The sequence below is a fragment of the Haplochromis burtoni genome, unplaced genomic scaffold (genome assembly GCF_018398535.1).
Source record: "Haplochromis burtoni strain Fernald_Lab_line unplaced genomic scaffold, NCSU_Asbu1 Contig_929, whole genome shotgun sequence".
Taxonomy (NCBI): Eukaryota; Metazoa; Chordata; class Actinopteri; order Cichliformes; family Cichlidae; genus Haplochromis; species Haplochromis burtoni.
In genome coordinates, this window is record NW_024583290.1 from 57,524 (window position 1) to 80,381 (window position 22,858).

The 22,858-nt window shown below is 39.3% G+C and overlaps 1 protein-coding gene across 2 annotated transcripts in view; it reads left to right on the plus strand.

Moving 5' to 3' along the window:
* Positions 1 to 1,559: 1,559 nt before the first annotated feature.
* The window catches only part of fnbp1l (formin binding protein 1-like), a 49,385-nt gene continuing 28,086 nt past the window's right edge, over positions 1,560 to 22,858 (plus strand). For both annotated transcript variants that reach the window (XM_014330619.2, XM_042216139.1), the window contains exon 1: positions 1,560 to 1,788. In XM_014330619.2, the coding sequence (XP_014186105.2) occupies positions 1,765 to 1,788 (24 nt within the window). In that variant the 5' untranslated portion in view covers positions 1,560 to 1,764. The remainder of the gene's footprint in view (positions 1,789 to 22,858) is intronic.

Sequence of the window (22,858 nt, forward strand, 5' to 3'; positions counted from 1 at the left end):
ATGTGTATTACACGTGGCAACAATGTCATGTATTTCCATATGTCGAAATTATGTGATAGGGTTGCAGGACAGAAGTGTTTTCTGACAAAAATACACCTTAAAAAACATTTTTTGTTATTAAAATTATTATTTTCTTCTAACACATTTGTTCATCAGTTGAATTATTACAGGTCACATTAAAGTGGGAAAACTTTTGAATCATTGTGATCACATTTTTTAACATCGCAAAAATGATGCATTTAAACATTATATCCACTGTATCCATGTAAGCAATATAATTATAAGGAGGCCTCATGCTGAGGTCAGTAATTTTTAGTTTTCACTGGCCTTTAGTTCTTGCCAAGCTCTGTGGTGCAGTTTGTCCTGCTGCGGTATTAATCTTCTACAAAAAGATTCAAGCCAGCAGTTTAAACTTAATGCCTACATAATACAAAGTTTTCCGGTGGAAACGTGAGTTACTATCAAATTTAACAGCAAATAAATATGATAAATCAAGCTGATTTATGGCAACAAACCTGTGAAGAGCCAGTCTAATGCAGTAGAATTTGCAACTATGTAGACAGGAATGGAGCAGAATTAAAAACATTTATTTTTAATTTTAAACGTAGTATTTAAATTCTTCAACCTTTTGGATTATTTCCAGGTTCAACTTGCAAAAATTTACAATATTTATTTATTAATTATATATAAATCAAGATCTGTAATAATTCATCTTGGCCGCTAGAGGGAACCACTAAATCATTATTAAAGAAACTGTAAACGGATTATATTTAAAGCGTTTTTAATGCTCTAGGTCATCAGAAATACTTTTCTGATACTTTTCAACACTTTTCAAATAAATATTTTGCCTCGTACGAACTTTTAATATACGCGCTGATGTCAAAATAGCAAAACAAAACAAAAATAAACCTATCCAAACACCTACCGGTAGCTTTAAACATGACTTTTTGAAATAAAAGGAACTATAATGAATTATAAATTAATTTATTATTAACACCAATAACAACCGGCTTTATAGAAATGATGTGTAATGATGGAAATATGGTAAGAGATCAGGACAAATAAAAAAAATAAATAAAAATAATTAAAATACACCAAAGACAAACGAAATTAAAATATTTATCTAAACTTTGCAAACTTTACGACGCTGTTAATACTAATATTTTCATTATTGAGTGGTTTCATGGCCAGTAAAATGGGACAATGTAAATTACTTCTTATTTTAATTAATTTTAAATAACCAGTCAACAAATGCGCCAAAAGAGAGCTTCGTGAAATATGAAAATGACTGAAATTAAAATGTATTACATTGTCATACCATAAAATCTGTTTTTTTTTTCCTGCAGCATTTCGTATTATGCCGACTAAATAATTCATTCCATTTCTATACTCGAGTTTGTATCCAGTTCATACATTTAATCAGTGTTTGAATTAAACTGAGCTGCTGAAAATGTGTCTTTTTTTATTTGTATTTTTGCTTTACTCTGTTCTTTCTTTATTGTTGGTTTCAGGTAAATACACTTAATATGAAAGACCTGATTAAAAATGTTCACTGAACATAAATCCGTTTTTCTCTTTGTAGATTGTCTGTGGTCCAGGGCCCCTGGAAGGGCGTCCCTGCTGATTCAGGAGGAGGTGAAGGAGGTGGAGTGTGTGTTCAGTCGGCAGACAGTCGGAAGGACCGAATCCCGGCGGCCGTTTGGAGAGTCTGAGCGGGGGGAAAACTGCTTCCAGTACTGGAGAACTCAGAAAGAGGATTTCGCAATGAGTTGGGGAACGGAGCTCTGGGTACGTTTCAACTCTTTTTAAGTGTGCTTGTGAGAAAGTGCTGGGCTTGTTTTCTTTGTGTTTCGGCCCGGACACCGCCGCGACTTTGGGGCAATAGAGCGGAAGAAAGGTGCCGTGTTACCTTTTTAGCTTTGTGTCGCGGAGAGCGGCTAGGCGTTGGTGCTAGCCTGGTCGGCTGCGGTGCTGTAGCCGGCGAGGCTAAAGCTAAAGCTAATCCGAGGCGCACCTTAACGGCTGTGACAGCGGAGGAAACAATAGGCAGGCACGGCTGCAGACACACGGCCACGACAGCGAGCCGGGGTGCGGGTCACGCTGCCTCCACCACCCGGCTATTTGCCAGCTTTAATAATATCTGTGGTGGTAAATTGATTTTAAAAAATTGTTTGTTTGTCTGGCAACTTACTAAGTTGGATGTTGACGGTTTTCTTACATGTGTTACACCCAGTTTCTGGCAGGGACTCCCGGCTGGAGGGTGGAGGGGAGAGAGCCCCCTGTCCTGCTCGGTCTCCTTTTAAACGAATCGCAACTTCACAGCCGTTTGATTCACTTACTAATTGGGATAACGCTTCCCTTTGTTGCCAGTTCTCCAGCCTTTTGTCCCAACTTCCATGTTACTGGAAGGAACACATGGTTATTATAGACACACATACGGCGTTACATGTGGACCTCACGCCGTGTGTGTCCTGCCTTTATAGTGAAATCATGGCTAAAATGTGAGTAACATTTAAATGTCACAAGTGTGTCAAACACGAGCTGCAGCTGATATTAGAAGATGAATTTTTTTTTACCATCCCTTTCTCAAAATAGTGTTTCTTAGTTGCAGTGTATGCAGATTTTAGCTTCAATTAATCTTGCGGTGGGGCTCCATCCTGTATTTTTTTTTGGGTGTTGGCCATTACGAGCTGTGTAACCAGAAAGGCTACCAGAAGCACTCCCCCTCTCTCTCTCTGTATATGTGTGTGTGCGTGTGCAGGAGGAGGAGGAGGGAGCACTTCATCTCCCCAAGATGATACTCCTCCGGCTGACCTCAGTGATTATTATCTGCATTTTAAAATAAATTCATATTTTTTTCCTTTTCTTTTTTCTTGCTCAGCCCTCACATGTAACCCGATCATCTGCTACCCACAAAGAGAGATCTGTTTGGTTGCCTGAGATGCAAAAGAAAAAAAGGGGGGGAAAGACTTGGGAAATAAAGCACATATGGACTCACATATGATTTGTCAGGGGTTTGTTGGCCTCGCGTCTGCTTTGAGAGTTCCCCATTCAGTTTTTCTTCTTTGGATCAAAATCACAAAGAGATGTGAATGAATGGTGATCCACTGCTAATGTTGTGGTTGTGATGAGTTTGTGAGGTGCAGAAATGCATTGATATAAACAAAGGAAAGCATAAGTCTGTGTGTGGGGTTTTATATGAAATGCTCTGTGTCTTGTGTTTACCACAGCCCAAGCAGTGTACTGTATATGAGTAACAGAAAATTATGAATCATGAGATACGCTGTCACATGCTCCAGTCTGTATACCATCAGTGAAGCGCTTCCGATATGCTGACTGTAGACGCTGGCTGACACACACCGTCATAATCCCCGAGTCCGCTGATGGGATTAATGTGTTGGCTGTCTGATGTCAGATTAGGGCTTATCCTCCACAAGACACCACATAAAACTGTTGATTGGCTGTTGTGCTTTACAGATGACTGCCCCTCTAATGTCAGGAAGTGTGCTTTTATTTTCTGTTTTTGTTTTATTCTAAAATTGAAGTCTCTGATTTCAAATAAGTCTGAGAATAACAATAAAACTGTGTCAAACTAAAAGATTACAGTTGGCTTAAAAAACTGTTATTCTATGTACAGTTGGGCAAGTGGCTGCTTCACCTATTAAGATACTGGCTACATTTTGCTATATTCTAATGTGAGCAGTTCAAAACTCAATCAGATTAAAAAGAAATGAAATTCTCACATTTGGGCGGCAGAATTTAACACTAAGTCCCCCCAATCGCAGTTTGTTTGTTTGTATTTCACCCTGTATCACCTTCTTAGGTGTCGTCCTTAAATGAAACGGGAAGAAGGGAAGCCAGCGTCGTTTTCAGTGCGGCTTTGTGCTTTTACTCCACTCTTTGGCTTTAGCCCAGCTCTTTGAGACGCTACAAAGCGAGCAAGGAACATCCTATTACCTCGCTGGCTTCCTGCCGTCCGACACACACTCGTGAAGTAGGAAGCGTTTGTCTGAATTAAAGCTCTTCTGTGTGTTGTATGAGTGTGTGCGTTAGTGCCAGGATGCTGCCATGCTGTGCTTTGGTCTCTCCGGACGAGGTGAGTTGGAGGCCAGCACAGTGGAGCAGCCAAGTCTGACTGAAGGACAAGAGGCTGACGGGCGGTCGTCTCTGCTGATCGGCCAAACCGAAAGACTAGGATAAGGGGATCGAGAATGGGAAGGTGTGGGGTAGTTGGAGAAAGGACAGGCTGGACATGATTTCACTTAAAAGGCTGTCCGATGGAAAGGAGACTGATTGTCGAGGCTCAGATTCAGAACAGCGACCTGGTTTTAGCTTCGTGCACAAAGGCTCACAGGACTTTGGTGCTCTTTCCTTCATCTGTCGTGCACATTGTCAGAAAAGACTCGCTATTTTGATTCTTCACATGTCACACGGGAGGTGCTGTGCAGGGTAGTGGGGGTTACGTGTAAATGATTTCATGCATTTAGCAAGAGGATTGTTTGCGTTCTTGGCATCAGGTGGCCTTCAGACTCATACAAGGGTGTTTGTTATCATTGCTCGTGTTGGTGATATTTATAGACTGGCCTGCAGTATGTCAGAGTCTAGCGTCATCTATTTTTATGGCACTATTCTTGCTGCTTTCAGGTCTTTTTGTGTCTTTTATGCAAAAGATTAGATACTTTTGAATAATGTTGTATACAGTAGTAGTAAAAAGTATACTTACTATATGGCATTGTGCCATTATTAGAGAAAGACAAAAATCATTGGGAAATTGAACAGGGCTATACATTTTACCCAGGCTGGAATTAAACCTGAGACTCGGTGCTGACAGCTGGAAGCTGCTCCTGTTTGTTGTCTTTTGCAGCCATTCAGCTATCGATTTGCCACCAAACACCTCACATTTGCAGCTTTTATTTGTTCTTTTTTTTGTTTCATCATCATCTTTTTCTTCTTTCAGCATCTCACCCTGTCTCTCCTCTGTCACACCAACCCTCTGCATTTTCCTTCACTACATGAATCTTCTCTGTGGTCTTCCCCCCTTTCCTCCTGCCTGGCAGCTCCAATATATCCACTATTCCTCCCCAGAACATGTCCAGCCTTTTTTCTATGAATTTGTCTCCAAATCAATCAGCCTGAGCTGTCCCTCTGATGTGCTAATTTCTAATCTTGTCCACTTTGGTCACGACTAGTGAAAATCTTAACATCTCTAGCTTGGCCTCCTGTCTTTTTGTCAGTGCCACCATCTCCAAACCAAACCAGCAGGACTCACTACCATCTTATAAAACTTTCCTTTCAATCTTGTTGCTATGCTTCTCTAACAAATCCCTCTGACACTCATCTCCAGCTGCTCCACCCTGTGTGCGCTCTCTTCTTATCCACTCCTGTACATTGTCTGTTGCTTTGGATGTTTAAACCCATGTATCGACCCTCAGTATCGCTGCTCCTATCTTCACTATCTCTGTTTACCTTTCCACCTGTCTAAGTGTCAGTTGCACACTCATTTTTTGTCTTTCTTCTAGTGACTTTCATTCCTCTTCTTTCCAGAGTATTACCCCCCCCCCCTTACCAGGCATGTTTTCCTGAACCTTTGGAGGTTTTTTCACCATTTTCTTTTGTACAATTGAATTTTTAGTCAGGATTTACACTTGTGTAGTTGGCAGTTGTGATGTGTTATCAATGTGCAGCTCTGAGGATGTGCTGTATTGTGTACGTATGCTACTACATTTTGTCCTCTATTGTTTTCTGACTTTGTTGCAGTGGGTATTATTGGGCCATTTCAGTCTGAATCTTTAAAAAACAACAAGTCCCTTGATCATTTTCCAGAGTTCTCCTCACTCCTTCTCCCATTGAGGCTGTGCCTGGTTTTAGTCTGATGTCCACAGACTTCTGATAATGTCTGCTTCCAGTTTCCGTTGACTGTAGCCCAGGGTCTGTTATTCTTATGATGATATAAAACTGATAACTTAAGAGTACATCTGGTTTGCAGCATGCAGAGTAATTATTCAAATCTTATGGGGAGTTCTTAGCTTTAGTTTCTGAATGTGTAAAATATTTTGACAGCTCTGTGTGACTGTCTGTGTAGCATAAACAGAGAACAAATCTCAGTCTTCTCTTTGTCTTCTCTTTGTCTCTTTGTCTTCCACTTTGATAGCGGAAGGTCTTTTAAGAAGGTTCCTACTGTTTAACCGGGCAGTGGTCCGGTTCGTTGCAGGTCACAGCGGGTGCGAATGATGTCATGTTGAAGCCAAGGGCAGTGGCCTGGACATGACAAGCTGTTACAGGCAGGCCTGGCCAAGCTTGTCAACACATTGCATGAATGTGGAGGGGGTGTTTTTGTAGGTGCTAGTGAGAGGCACGTTGTTTTCAGCTCTGGATGTGTGACGCGACTGATGCTTGACGCCCACATTGCTTCGTGGACGTCCTGCTTGTTAGGGTGGATGTCTTTCTCAATTAACTGAAGCTGTGCCAACACACATTTACTAAAGACGGGGATGATGATGAAGGTGGACAGGAATGAAGGAAGTGTGAGAGAAGAAACGCTGCAGAGGGAGGAGGTTAATGATGAGAGAAGAGGGAGGTTTTGGGTGGTAGGAGGTGAATAGATGAAGGCGGATGGATTGCGTAGCAAGTAGATTTTAAAGACTTAATGGGTGAGATGCAACTCTAATCATCCTAGTGGGAAAATCATTAGAGACAGGGTACATCAAGTATGAATAGGATGTAGTGGGTCAAAGCAGAGCATAATGAGTTTAGATAAACGGATCCAAACATTAATCAATTTTGCTGAATGGCAGTGGAAATTACCCTACAAAGCTGTCTTTTTCTCTTTGTTTTTCTCTCAAACGTCCGGGGGAAAATTTTAGTCTCACGTTTGTGTCTATCGAAATATTTGGATTCAATGACTGGAACATCTAATTTTCTAATGAAGAGATGCCAGCATGGCTCAGTAGATGTCAGTCAATCAGAAGTGGGCGCTGTTAAGAGTGTTGCTGTTACTTGTGTCTGTTTTTTGGTGCTGCGATTTAGCTTATTCATTAGTTTATGGATTACATTAGTTATATCAGAGCTTATACGGTCTGAAATATGAATGTAGCCACTTTGCTCGCTGTCTTTTGGTTAGTAGAGAAAGCAGAAATTACTTGTGATTGTCAGCCACTGAGCATGGAGGACTATGATGGGTATTATGAACTGTGATAGTCCCAGAAATCACAAACCTACCTTGTAATGATAAAATACTTCCTGCTGAAGTTTTACAACTTCTCTCATCACGTATATACATGGACTGGTTCTTATATAGCGCTTTTCTACTCTTCCGAGCACTCAAAGCGCCCAGAAGAGTTGTTTTGTGCATGATTTGAGAGCTCTTACTTAAACTGGACATTTTAGACCATATTTAAAAGTCTCCACTGTGAACACAGAGAGCTGGAGAAACAACCAGGTAGTCATTTCCATTAAACGTATTTGCGTTTGCCACCTGGGACATACACACAGCTAGTGTGAATGATTTGCGTGGTGGTAAGAAACAGCCATAGAGACCCTTACGCTCAATGTCCAATACCAAAATTTTGTTGAGACTCATGGAAGTGGAAGTTGTAATCAAGGCCTTATTCCAGGTCTTTAATGAAATTTGGTTACCTCATCACATGCTGGATAGAGCAGGGCGATATGGCCAAAAATATTTATCACGATATATATTTGAAAATTTGCAATAACGATATAACTGACGATATAATTGATGCGAGACAAAATACAACTCCACAACATTACTAGCGCAAAAAGACAACCTTCCATTTATTTTCACTTAAACAAGAAGCTGGTTTTTATGTACATTAAAGCTTTATAAAAATGTAACAGTGCAAATGCAAATTCCTTGCTGAAAGTTTAACCAAAAGGCATTTCCAGTAGAAATGGGCTGACATATCCTGAGCATAACCATGTATAATATCCACTGAAGTTAAAAAGAGGTGCTTTGCAACATTAAACTGCAGTGTGCAGTACGTATTTTTCGGACCATAAGGTGCACGGGATTATAAGGCACATTAAGCGAAACAAAGCAGTCAGATAAATCAAACTTTATTAAACTCATTCTTCTTGCTTCCTCCACTTCTGTACCATTGATTCATTAATGTTGAATTCTCTGGCAGCTGCTCTATTCCCATGTTGTTGCAGTATATTAATGACTAACCTCGTATTGTGGATGGATTATCTCAGTTGTTCTCCTGACTGAAGTTTGGTCCGTTTACAGCATCCTGCCATGCGATTGCATTTGTCTCTAACCATGAGGAACCTTCACGTTAACTTTTATAAGTGGAAAAGTGTTAGTGTTCGTCCTCCAGCTTCACTGTTTATGTTATGCTAACATAGCTGTGTCGCTAGCGATTACGTAGCACATCATTATATACCAGCTAGCCCAACTTCAGTAACCCTACAAACGTCACTGCTGTTTAGTTTCCTGTCTTCATTTATGTTGGAAGTGATAGCAGAGCTGTACGTTTGATTTTTTTCAGAAATCTCTCAGTCAGAACATGCAATATCATGCTTAGGTAACTAGCGAAACTAGCGAGCTAACTTCCGCTAGCTTCCTGCTAACTTCTAACTCCGTTAAATGTAATACATTTTGTTTTCATGGATGCCTGGAAGTTAAACTTCATAGTTACACCTGGTAAAGCAGCAATGCTGATCGTTTTATTAAAGATGAAAGAATTTAGACAGTTTTTAACTCTCAGTGCAGTGTTCGTTTGACCTGAAGAGGGGTTTAGGACCCAGATTACTCCCAGATTTAAGAGCATCTTAGTCCGACAAATACGACAATAACGACGGCCGCTTGCATGTTCTGCAAAAAAAATGTGCTTTGTCGTGTATCTGACGGACAAACACCAAACCAGTTCCACATCACTGAAGTTGCACCATTTTTACAAACCAATTCTGGTTCATCTGTTTCACTCAACAATCGGCCATGTGCGTATGAAAACAAAGGCACTGCGCATGCGCGTTTTACTCATATTCTATCGCGATATTTCATTTTCCTATCTTGCCTAACATTATACCGGTATTACCGTGAACGGTATAATATGGCCCAGCCCTATGTACTAAAGATATGAACTAATTTTGATTCTGACAAGCAACTCTTTCCACAGTGCACACACACACACACAACACACACACACACCACACACACACACACACACACACACACAACACACACACACACAACACACACACAACCTGCTCTGCCTCCTCTGAGGCACACCTACACAAAATTGATGCAGCTTGCAGGGTTGAAAATACTTACCTTAAACATGCATATGTTCTGTTGGCCACCAGGGAGTGATGAATTTGGTTGCAAAAATAATTCTGCATGTGTTAAGTCTTTGAGAAAATTGGCATTAGCTCGCTCACTATGTGACCTCAGAAGAAAATTTCCTGAGAAGTTTTTAACCTTGGTTGATAGTTTCAAGTCATGCTGTTGTAATAATGTCCGATTTGGAGTCCACATCCATCAGTATAGTGACCTAAATGCTCAGCTGAAGGCTTCAATTTACTAATGTGTCTCTCACATGCATCTGTCTACGTTGCTGACAGATTTCCTGAAATTCCAAAACACAGCATATAAGCAGACTCATTGAAAACACCTGTCGGGTGTACAGAGCTTTGAAGAGCTCAGAAAGACAATGTTTCAATTAGTAATCAACTAGTCTCTCTGGAAAGTGATTTTAGCACACCCTATCCCCGACGTAATGGTGAGATTTAATCAGAATCTGTGCGTTTGAATTGTGCCAGCAATGTCAGGGATGCCGTAGACAAGGAAAGGGCGACGGTGAAATGAAACAGTTGGCTACAAAAAGAAGAAAATGAATTACAGAATCACCATCCCACCTAATTTCATTCCTGCAGGCTAGTACACACAAACACACAAACACAGAGCCTCCTTCCTCTTGGCATTTTTACAGAATTTATCTCCACTGTTCCACTTATCCCTTCTTCTCTTCCTTCCTCTTATCCTCCTATTGCCTCCCTCTGGATTCGATCACAGCTGCATCCATCCTCCCAGCTGTTTAGCAGTCAAGCTCCTCTTGAGTTCAGACCACAGGACACCTGTGCCCCTTTCATACCAGCACTGTGACCCAGGATGAACCCTTGTCCCATCTGTCTACATGGGTCAATGTGTGCTACATGACCTAGCTGTGTCAGAAATTATTGTTGCTGTAAACAGTACCTTTATTTGACACTAAAGTTGTTCTTTCTTAAACTTTGGGATTGTTATTACTGTTTGTTCTTTAGCCAGGGGACTAATTGTGGTTACAAGTCTCCTGGAATTTCCGTACTGGTTCCTATTTGGGAATTTGCGAGTGACGTTTGGCCTATTTTTAGATGCATTTTAGATTTTTGACTTTAACTCATTAGCTGTGTTTCCTCATACTAATCATAAACATAACATCTTACTATTTATACATTTTGATGTTTCATCATTTATTCTGATTTATTTTCAGGAAGTATAAAGTGATTCACCACAGACAGAACCAGTTTTAGACCTTGGAGCTTAGAGTCACGACTTGTCAGAGCTGCAGCTGGGTTCAGTGTTGCGCTGTCTTCCAGGAGTCAGTCAGTCTGTCAACTGTTTATTAGTCAGTTACTTTATTAGCCAGTGGATAAAAATGCTGCTTTAGGACATGTGGAAAATTGGAAGCTGTTGGGAATTTTTCTGGTGAATTTTCCCTAGAACTCCAAACCAGTCATTACACTAAACCTCTGCTGAATGTCTGGCTGCTGTCAATCTCTTCTTGTGTAACATGAAAACAGACAATGGTAAATTTTATATTAATTCTCTTTTAATTAATTATCACAACTAGTCTTTAAGAAAATACAGCTTCAAATACTATTATATCCATGTATCTCTTTAATATATGTGTATATTTGGTTTGATTAGGTCTTTGTTTGCAATATTTTGACTTTATCTTAAACAGTCCATCAATTTAAAGGAATTAAGCTTGCTGTAATTATCAATATAACATCTTAGAATTTGGCACTTACAACCAAGTGGAACCCACAGGGGCTGAAAAATGAAGACAGCATAGAAGATTTGAAAATTGCAGTTTCTTCACAAAGCCACCTGAGGCTGACTTTAAAAGCAAGTTAAACCCCACGGACTCGGATTAAAATGCCAAGCCTTACAGCATCACCTTTTGGAGAATTTAAGTGGTCTTATGTGACAAAACACAGGTTACAGTGTGCAACAGCTGCTGTTTTCTTTACTGAATTTTGTAACTTTGTTTGATTAAAAAACAAAACACAGTGCAACATGTTGAATCTTTAACATGGAGAGTCTAAAGTCGGTGGGGGTCTATGGCCATGACATGCAGGGTTTCCACCAGTGTATTTAAAGCCAGCCTGGTTGAAGTATGGTATTGAGCATGCTATGGCCTATTCCTTTTTTAAAATAAAATAAATATGTATATTAAAAAATGTGAATAATTTTAATAAATAAAGTTTAAAAAGGGAATAAGGAACCCATTACTTGTTAATAATTAATATTGTATTACCTTTTCAGAGCAAATCCTATAACTGTGCCCGCTTATTAGTGTATGCTACATTATTTATAGCTGTGTGTAAAATTAGGTCAAATAATCGATTTACTTATTAAATATAAGCATTTTAGGTCACACTTTATAATACTGTCCCCAACCCAGGGCATAATTCCCCTGTCATTCAACAGAATTTCAATGTTCTAGAATAAGGGAGCGAAAAATCGAGTTTTTAAAGGAAGCAAAGAAATGATTATACTGCAAGTATGAAATGTTCTGTGATTCAACTGTCCTTACAGTCTACTAATATGAATTTAATGAGGACTGTTCTCCCTTACCAACTTATAAGAAAAAATAAATGGCATCAACATTTGCAGGCCTGTGCAACTTTATGAAGATGCAGTCTAACCTTTTTTTTTCTTTCACCATCACTGTCCAAACATAACTTGGTGTACAGGAAGGGAGGGTCCCATGTCCTGCAAAATACCTGGAAGTTAGGCAAGGTTAAGCCACTTCATAATACAGCCTGGACCCCAAAAATACAGTGTGTGATGGGAAAATATTATTAGTTACCATGAGATTACACAGTATTTAAAACTACTTGCTTCTTGTATAATTTTCTCCTTTTCTCTAAAATACTACTTACTCAACTTACAATGACTCATTCACTACTTAAAGTTACTTACCTTCTAATTAGTTCTTATTTCCTGTAAAATACACGAAGTTGGGTACTGCTTCTTTTCTTTTACTTACAGTATACATTTTTCTGTGTGCTGTAAAAACTTGACTTGTTACCTCCTTATTTTAGTGTACCAACCTTCAAGCTGTTATTCTCTTTAATGGAATAAGCCCCCTGCAATTAGTCATATTATAACATGTTTTTTTTTTATCTTTGTAAATCAGGTTTTTATTTTTTATTTATTTATTAATTTTCAAAATATATTTGCTTGTGTGGTGTTACTGGGTTTCTTTCTTTCTTATTGTTATTAAATATTAAATCAGCAAAATAATTAGCAGATCATCTACCTGTTAGGGAAACAGCTCAGTTGCAAGTTAGTGAGCAGAGTCCTTTTTATCAACATCCTGTTTACATCACTGTGATGACATGGTTTTTATTTTTCAGTATACCACTCTATGGATTACACAGAAGCCACTACTACTATTTCATGTAATATAGTATTTTATATAATTATATTATTGCCTTTACATAGAAGCAGCATGCTTTGATAAATTCGATTAAAATGGATCCAAGCAAGGTTTTAATAGGCTGTGGAGTCTTTGGTGAGCCTGATAGACCATGCAGAGGGGGCTTCATAGATGATAAATGCCCTCCAGCTGATGTCCTTTGCTTGTTGTGTACTAAACATGTCAGGTGCCGGCTAAACTTGCTCACCTGCTGGACTGATGATATCTGCTGTGCGGCTGGACATGATACCAAATCGCTACAGACTTAAACACAAAACACCGGGACTTGCAGTGTTTCACAAGAACAACATCGAGGCGCTCATTGTCCTCAGTTTCAAGTTTAGTGATCTTTCTCAGTGTTTTCCCTAAAGGCGTCTTCACCCTGAGTGATTTATGGCAGGCTGAGACTTGACTTAGCAATCAAGTGATGAATGTGGGAAACTCACTATTCACCAATCCATAACTGTAATCCCTGATTACAGAAGGAGGAACTTCTAATGGTGTTTTTATGGTTGTCATGCAAGTATGGCGCTTGCTGAGTTTGACATTACATCATGTGCTGTGTGACATAATCTTTGTTGTACTTCGGTCGGTCGTGGGCCTCTCGATTTTTGCAACCTGCTGCTGCAGCTGGGTTAAAGACACAGGTGCAGGATCATGCTGGTTTTTTACCTCTATATACAGAGGGAGAGGTTGCAACAGTTTGAAAACTTGAGACTATGTAAGGAGGAAACACTTGGCAAAGTCTTTGCTTCCATTGTTGAGATATTTTCTTCCTACATCAACACGTATGTGGCGGTATTGTCTGAGTGGTGACAAATATCGTTTAGGAGAATACCGCAGCAAGCTTATGATGCCTTAACGGCTGGCATAAATAGACACAACTGTGTGATGATGTTGCTACGGCAAGCAAAGCAACAAATGGGGAGGGGTTTCTGATGCTCTAAGAAGATAAAAAGATGAACTGTTATGGAAATTCCAACTTCACAGTCAAGTTATGGCATCGAAGGTGTGGATTAAATGGTAAAATTTGGAGACAGAATGTTGTCATCTCATGGCTGATTGGTTTGTACTGTAATTGTAATGACTTCATTCTTCTCCATTCTTATGCTAAAGAACTTAATCCAACCCATCCTCTTCTGTCCCGGGATCATGTTTGGACAATTCCAGCACAGATACTTTTGGTAAGGGGTTTCCCACGGGCCAAGATAAAATAGGAAGTCTTTCAAAATGGTTTAATGTCACAGAGCCTCAAATAGACTTTAGTGATGGTGAAACGCTTTTCAAAGAAGTTTTCTCCCATGGGCTGCATGTGGGAAGATGTTTTTCTTTCTGTCTGTTTGAGTTAAACTGGATGAAATCCTGGTGTGAGTAAAGTATGCGAAAGAGACAACAAAATGCTGCTTATTTGGTTTTACTGGTCCATGTGTAAAGTCAGGAAATTGTGAGAAATGCCTAAAATTTTGATATGTTGAGCAAAGTGTACAATTGCATAACTAAGTAAACAGAACCTGGCATAATTATTGGAATATTTTCCGGAATCATGGAGCTTAATGTTGAGATGATGAAGCGTTTTATGAAAACTTTTGTTCAGGACTAGTATAGTTTGCTCCTAATTCATTTTCGTCAGTGCAATATTAGGAAATCTAACAAAAACCAAGCCTCCTATGACCACAACTGGATGTCAGTCCCACAGGTCTGATATCAGCTGTGGTTTACAAGAAACCTCTCAGTGATTTCTATAAATCCTGATTGTTTAGCTTGCTTCTCACATTGCATGGGAAAAATACAGTGGACGTACTTGTGGGGTATTTCTTGTTGTGACGTAGCATGTATGGGAATCGCTGGCCTTTGTCAGAGGTTTGCCATATTTTGCATACCCTAAATATAGTGACATATTTAGAGAATGCATATACATGGCTCGAGTGAAACTAGGACAGGCCCCTCTCCCCTTTCCTGTCTTTTTCTTTCACCCTCCCTCCCGTGTCCAACATACAGCCTGCTTGCATATGAGGAAACAATGCTCATTCTAGCAGCAAGAGTTTTCCCAGGCTGTTTATTTGGCCAATGAAGTTTCAGAGGCCCATAAAAATGCTGTGTTGCTACACTCTGAGCTGCTCATTTGCACATACTCGCACTAGCTGCTCAGCATGGAGGGTTGCTGGTTACCTTGGTAACCTGTCTACCAAGTACCTCCTGGTTACAGCAGGCACCCCAGACCATAATATATCAGGTAGTCAGACTGCTGAGAGTAGCAGCCTACCTCCAAATTCAGGAAACATGATATGAGAGCATGTAAAAGACCTGTTATTCTTTCTTTGAAAAGTGGGAAATATACTTACTGTAGCTCTTTTTTTTTTCTGACAGCCTTTTTTTATCCAGTACTTGATATTGTGTGAAACCCAGTCTAGTGAGATGGCAACAATAGCCTCCAAACAGGATTCATATTACTGAAGCCATTTGTGAACCAATTTAAAGCCATTTGTGACCCTGTATTGTCTCAAGGCAGTCTTCAACAAACACTACTTTATTCTCATTTAGTCTAGACTCTCCATTGTTCATTTAAACCCTCTTGGCAAGACAAACAATGTTAAAAAAAGAGATGCAGTAAAGCTAGTAATGGTCTTAGTACTAACTAGGAAGGCATCCGAACCATTCTTTGTTGCTACCAGTGCTATTAAAATTCATTGTATGATACCAAAAGTATCAATGAAATGTTTTAACGTTACCTTTTATTTATAATGCAAGCACTTAATATGAACATGTACTATATTGTTACTCCCTAGCAAAAATGAAATGGTTTCCTAGTCACTAGTCTGGATAAAGGTCGGATAAAAAGTGTTCCAAGTTACATTTTTAACACCGTCCTACAATTGAGTGAAATTTTTAACTGTAATAATAAGACTGTGGCTAAATCCAGACTGTTCATGTTTTTAAATTGAAATCTGCCTGCAGACGCTTCATGTCACCACCACAGGCTCACACACTGAAATTTTCCAGCCTAATCTTCTGATTGACTCATGTTCAACTGACCATTTAGCTTGGTCAACTAATAAAGTGGTTCAGTTACTGACATTTAGTTGGCCATTAAAGCGCATGCCATACCCTTATTCTGTAGAGGGTTTGGACAGAGGATTTGGAGCATGTCTTAGCTTTTGGCAAAAAGATGGAGTACAGGCCGGATAGATACGTCATCAGAAAACACTGCACAAATGCTTTTGTTGCCAGACCAAAATTCCTGGAGTGATTTCTTGAAAAGAGCTCAATAAAACAGTCATTGAGCTGATATGTCAGTCAATTTACTCACGGGAAATTCTCCTAAAAAAAAGTGATGCAACCATTTATCTAAAGAGAAGTCAACGATTTACTTGTCTGTTACATAGTGGGGTTTTCCTTGCATCATAAAGAGTATGTGACTGAGAACAAGTACTGCCCACCAACCACAGAACAGCCTAAAGTCTTTTATCTATAGCCTAAGTACTTGATAAAGAGTAAAAAAAAGTAAAAACAAATCTGAGTATCTATATACACACGACTTCAGCACAGCAAGTTTCAGTGGTTATTCACATTAACCACCACACATCCTGTCTGTGTGTGTGTGTGTGTGTGTGTGTGTGTGTGTGTGTGTGTGTGTGTGTGTGTGTGTGTCCCCACAATATGAAAGTGCAGGATGTGATAATTACTAAATCTGTTCAGCAGCCCACTGAGTTGTGTCATCAGGCCTGTGTGTACAATCACAAACAAACAGCTCATTCATCTCTGGGAAAAAAAGCTCAAGCATGCTCAATTTATCCAACCGCTAACTGCAAAGTGCCTTAATATCACAGTCAGGGTTCAACATGAGGGTCCAGCTGTGTGTGCGTGTGGTAGAGTGTGTACTGATCATGACACCTACCCAACACAGGATACATACTGGTTAATGTGGCTGACTGCAGGTTATGACGCTTGTTTTGGGTACTGAGAGCGGGCATGTTTTTTCTTTAGACAACAAACACATCACATCGGTTTAAATCGACTCAAATCTAAAAATAACAATTATTTTTATTGATATGGGAAAATGCTTGTGTTTGTTTACCTCTGTTGAAATGTGAATAACATAGAGTTACTATCAAGGATTGGGTCGATTATTTATGCAGCGCTTGTCTTAAAAAAATGCTAGACAAAATTATGACCCATTCCTTTCAGCAAAATAGTTCAGAGTCTCAGACAAGACTTTAACAAATGTTTAAATCTGTGTGTGCCTCGCAAATGAAGAGCACCTCACATAGCAGTATCATTGGAATATTCCTTACAATGATACCACAGTGTTCCCGTATAGCCAGTGGAAAATTTCCTTAAATAGCTTTTTAACTCAGAAAGTGCATGCCTTCAGTGGAAACATCTCCTCAGATAACTCTTTACCCTGGTATGCATAAGTATGCAGAAATGCCCTTCTTTAGGGAGTGTCTGAGCATGATTGCACTCATCATGTGACTGTGAACAGGTTTTTTTTCCCCTTTGGTGTTTACATGTTGAAAGGACAACTTGTGTAGGCCAGCCCACTGAATGTGGATCATGTGGTTTAACCATTAACTCTATCTGATATGACTAATATATACTAGGAGGCTACAACTTGGATATAGAATAGTCATCACCTAAAGGGATTGGTAGTAGTTTCAGTTGAGAGAAGGCGTGTTGGTATTAAAAGAGCTGTCAAAAATCTGTATTTTTACTCTTTGTAATAGAGATACCACTAATGTGCTGTGGCACTAGTTAAAGATGCTGACAACAAATTTAGCAAAACAGATGGACTGATATGCTTAATATATTCCAAGTTGTAAACTTTTACCGTCTCAGTAGTGCAGAAAACGATAAACACAGTGCTTTCAGCTGTTCTGAGCTAACCTGAAGCTTCAGTACTGAACAAAAGTCCGGTACCGGTCTTTGAGTCGTTTGGTACTGGGCCGTGAGAGTTGAGGCTAGGGTGAAAAATTTATGGTTTTCAGGGGTTTTATCATTTTTTATCGCAATTGTTTTTTTGTTTTTTTTAATCGTTAACTCACTCGTACTGGTTTCATTTTGTTGTATTCATCCGCGACACCTTAACCCTCTCAAGCTCAAATTAAACTTTTTGTTGCTAATGCACAACCAAGTCCTGCAGTGGTACTTCTGAGTAAAAAAAACTCATAAAATATGTATGTGGGGTAATCAGGTTGTTAGTTTTTAACTGTTGCAAATCGGCAACACCTGCCTCGAGAGGGTTAAAGGCCGGTCCGCAGCACAAAAAAGGTTGGGGACTGCTGTTTTACAGTGGTCTTTAGCAGTAGATCTCCAGTGAATGCTTTTTAAAATTTGTCTTTGGACCATTTTAAGAAAAATGTTTTTTTTGCCAAAACCATTACCCTCCCTACTGGGTGGTGACTTCTGATCTACTCGAACTTCATGAAATACTCAAAACAGCCATTCTGGTATCAACAATTGTGTCACTTAAATCACCTTTCTTCCCCAATTCAGTCTGAATTTCAGCTCACCGGGATGTATATATTGGGAGAGCTTCTGGAGTCCATGTTCATGCGGTATAAGTCATAACAGTCTCTTAAGACTTGTATGTCTCATGATTTACTCATGGAAGTTGGCCTTTTGCCTTTTTTTAATGTAACATTACATTTACTTGATTCATACAGAATTATTTTAATTATGCTGAACTGGAAAAATGGAAAAGGAGCTGTTTCGATGAGCAAATCATGAGTAATGATGTGAGACTTAAGTCTGAGATGCATGCTCATGTAAAATAAGCACTTGCTTAAAGTTTTCCCATTTTTGTTCTGTGTGGGTTATATTTGTTCATATTCAGTATAACAAATTACAGAAGCCTTAAAAAGACAACGTAATGAGCCCAATAACTGTTCAAGCTTTGTAATAGTCATGTTTCATCAGATTGAAATCAACCCAGGATTTGAGTACCCACATACATACATGTATGTGCAACACTGAAAACCTTGAATTAAGGGTAACCCTTGTTTTTCTTTTCTGAACTGAATGGTTTCTGTCATATTTCATTGACAAATTGAGGATGGATCAGAAATTAATGAGGATGATCAGCTTACCAGAGAAAACCTTGGAAAAACTCAGAACCTGTTCTAATGGTCATCAACGACGCAACATATATCAACATTTTAACTGATGTAAGGAAGTCTCAAAAGTCATCATTAAGGGTGCAGGGGAGCTCATCAAATGTTGTCTTTTTTGTGGGAAAGAGTTAAACCACACAAGAAAACCACTATAATATTTTTGTGGGCTGAGGGAGAACATGTATAGAAAGACTGTGTAACTGTTGGTGGCTTCAAATTGTAAAAATATTCAGTCCATCCTATCACGTGCAAAAAAATGTCTTTTTGCACATCTGCTTGCTCTGTGAACTGATGTCATCCTCTAACACATCTGGCCTTTTAAAGGCTCAGAATAAAAGGGCCCTCACACATCTGTCCAAAGGGTTTCCCCTGCTGCTCCTTTTCAGAGTCAGATGGTGACCCAGCATCACCCTTCAGTGTCAAGGGGTCGCCCGTTTCCCCCAAGAATCTTTTTCTCTGTTCACATTTTGTCTTCATTAAATATCGCAGGACAAGTGTGACTGACTGGAAAATTTTGTTCCCTTTCAGTCTTGAAAACAAACTGAAAGCACTTAATTATTTAGTTTTTTTGTTTGTTTTTTTTTTTTTGTAAGCAAATTACCTGAAGTTGACCAACAAGATGTTCAAAATTAAACAGCGGTCCTTTCCCCTCCCAAAAAAAAGGGATAAAGTTTCTGTCGTCTCCTGTGAAACACTACTACGATCTGTCACAGCATCATCATATCTGCATGTTTTCAGTTGACATTGAAAGACTGGTTAGAATAGCCATGGACTATGTTACTTGTAATGGTAACATGGTTAAATTTTTTAAAATGTGCTATAACCAGAACTTGCTAGAACACAATCATATCATTAGATTCATGTCTATCTATCACATCTCTCTCTCTCACTCTCTCACTCTCTCTGGTCTAACTAGTCTATCAGGGTGTGTATGCGTGGCAGCAGGGTAGCTAGACAATGGTAGGGATCAAGTTGCAATGAAACCAGACTAGATAGGCCCATGCAGGAGTGCCCAGGTATAAGTTTGTTTTGCTCGTACAGGTATTAAATATAACATGAATGACGTGTAAGAGCAAAACCACAGTGTTTGGAATTAAAATGAGTGGGTGGTTGCGTTACCAGTTATCTATACCAGCTGTAAATAGTTTCATTCAACATTGACCAAAGGCCGTAACTTATTTGGTATTGTTAAATGTTGCCTCGTGTGTTCATTCTTTTGTTGCAACAAAATGCGAGGTTTATTTTGTTTGTTAGCATTTTTGTGTGTAGCTACAGACGATGAATGTGTAATTTCATAGTAAAAATATGCAACTATGAAAATGTTACTTTATATATCTTTGAATTTAAGCAACATTTTTTTTTACAAGTCACACAGTCTACTAGACTAGGCTATCTATCAGTTTTAGCTTTAACAATGGCCTATAAATGAAAATTTAAAGAAGAGACATTATTTTATTTTTTATTATTATTTTATTTTAGTTAAAAGAAAATAAGTTACATGGATTGTTGTTTTTTCATGGGGCACATTGGCACAAAGATATTCATATATTGTTCTGCTGATATGGAAAGAACACAGGAAAACAGTGTGTGAGTGTGTATCGTGGTAAATGTGATCAGATGATTAAAACAGCATCATCCATCCATGTTTATGATCAGCATATGACACACACGTGCACTCTGCTTAAACTAGTTTAATATTTTTTCATCTGTCAGCAACAAAAGCTTGTTATGCACTGAGTAAGTCTGATGTGGTTAAAGTGTAACTGTTAGTGATTTATGGTTGGATTGTAATGGCAGAGGAGGAGGCAGCTTTTCTTTGACATGACCAGAAAACAGATGTGGATTTAAGAATCAAGAAGAAAAATTTGAAAAAGTGCACTACATGAGTTTATAAAAAGACACTAAATACGTAGTTTTGTTTGTTTTTAGGTGTTTTTTAAGTCATTATTTGCTGGAGTTAACAGTGGCTAAATTACTGATGCAGGGGTAATACACGCCGGGGTGTTCTTCTGTGGCAGGGAAGCATTTGGTTAATGTTTAAACACATCTCAATGTTCTATCTGAAATGGCTCACTAGCTCAAGTGTAGCTGGTGTGCAGTCGTTTTTATTCTTCATTATTTCTTTGGACTGTTTAAGAACCCAGTCACAGAGGCTGGAGTCCTCTGCAACCATCTGGCAAGCATCAGTCATGAAGTAATAAACAAGTATTACTCGATCAGTTGGAAGTTGATGGCTTTTGTTGAGAAAATGACTGCTAAGCCCCCAGTCATACAGGCCTACAGACTGGTCAGTGACACCTTGGCGAGCACTTGTCGCTACGGGAAAAATGTGTATTCCTTTAACTAGTTGGCAAAACCCTTTTTGTGATTTCACTAGCACATTGCTGTGGTCATAGTTTGAGTGGAAATTACAAGGTTCTAGGCTAGCTAGTCTCAAAGCTGTAGTTTTAAAATTGGGTTTTATCTTAGTTCAAGCTTTTTAGCAATGTACTTAAAGTCCTGCATTAGTTTTTGGAGTGTAACTAGCTTGTGCTCAGTGGAGCACCTGCTAGCATTTTCTCCTCCATAGCCTGGTAGTACTTGATGGTGTGTTTTTGTTTCAAGTGCTGAAACAGATTTGTTACTTCCACCTTCAGCAGACTGATCTCAGCACAATTTCAGTTGCATAAGTTACACAGTTAGCCACTGTGTTTGACTACCGTATTATCCGCACTATAAGGTGCACTTAAAATCCTAAATTTTCTCAAAATTCGACAGTGCACCTTATGTATGAATTCTGGTTGTTCCTACAGACCTTGAACCGATTTTACGTGGTACACGGCACTAAAATATCTGTCAAAAAATGTATTAGTACGACTTTGGTAAGCTATGAAGTCGCAATGCTTGATGGATTGTCGGAGCATTACGCCTACTGTAGTCGGGAGCCTCGCGGAGTAATGTGGGTTCAAAACGCCGTCCCCTTCAGCTCCCAAAGTCAAACGAACACTGCGGCATCACTGAGAGTTAAAAACTGTCTAAATTTTCTCATCTTTAATAAAATGATCAGCATTGCTGCTTTACAGGGTGTAACAGTTAAGTTTAACATCCAGGCATCCATGAAAACAGACTTTATGAAATTTAACAGAGTTAGAAGTTAGAAGGAAGTTAGCTCTGCTATCACTTATACCATGAATGAAGACAGAAAACTAAACAGCAGTGATGTTTTTAGGGTTACTGAAGTTTGGCTAGCTGGTATATAATGATGTGCTATGTGATCGCTAGCGACACAGCTATGTTAGCATAACATAAACACAGTGAAGCTGGAGGATGACCGCCAACTGTGTTCCACTCGGTAAAAGTTAAGGCAAGGGTTCCCAATGGTCAGGGACAAATGCAATCGCATGGCAGGATGCTGTAAACGGACCAAACTTCAGTCAGGAGAACAACTGAGATAATCCATCCACAATACAAGGTTAGTCATTAATATACTGCAACAACATGGAATAGAGCAGCTGCGAGAGATTTCAGCATTAATTAATCAATGGTACAGAAGTGGAGGAAGCAAGAAGAATGAGTTGAGTAAATTTTGACTTATCTGACTGTTTTGTTTTGCCCCTTATAATCCGGTGCGCCTTATGTATGAAAACAGACTCGTACATCGGCAGTGCGCCTTATAATCCTTTGCATCTTATGGTCCCAAAAATACGGTAAAGGTGTTCCTACACGTGTAAGGTAACCTCTTGATATATTTATATTAGGGGTGCAACGATACACAAAATTCACGGTTCGGTTTGGTTCGAGACTTTAGTGTCACGGTTCGATATTTTTTCGATACAAAAAAATGTTCATGCCTTTTTTAATATGTCATTTATTAAAATTATAAATCCATCCCATCCATCCATTCGCTTCCGCTTATCCTTTTCAGGGTCACGGGGGGTGCTGGAGCCTATCCCAGCTGTCATAGGGCGAGAGGCGGGGTACACCCTGGACAGGTCGCCAGTTTGTCGCAGGGCTAACACACAGGGACAGACAACCATTCGCACTCACATTCACTCGCACATT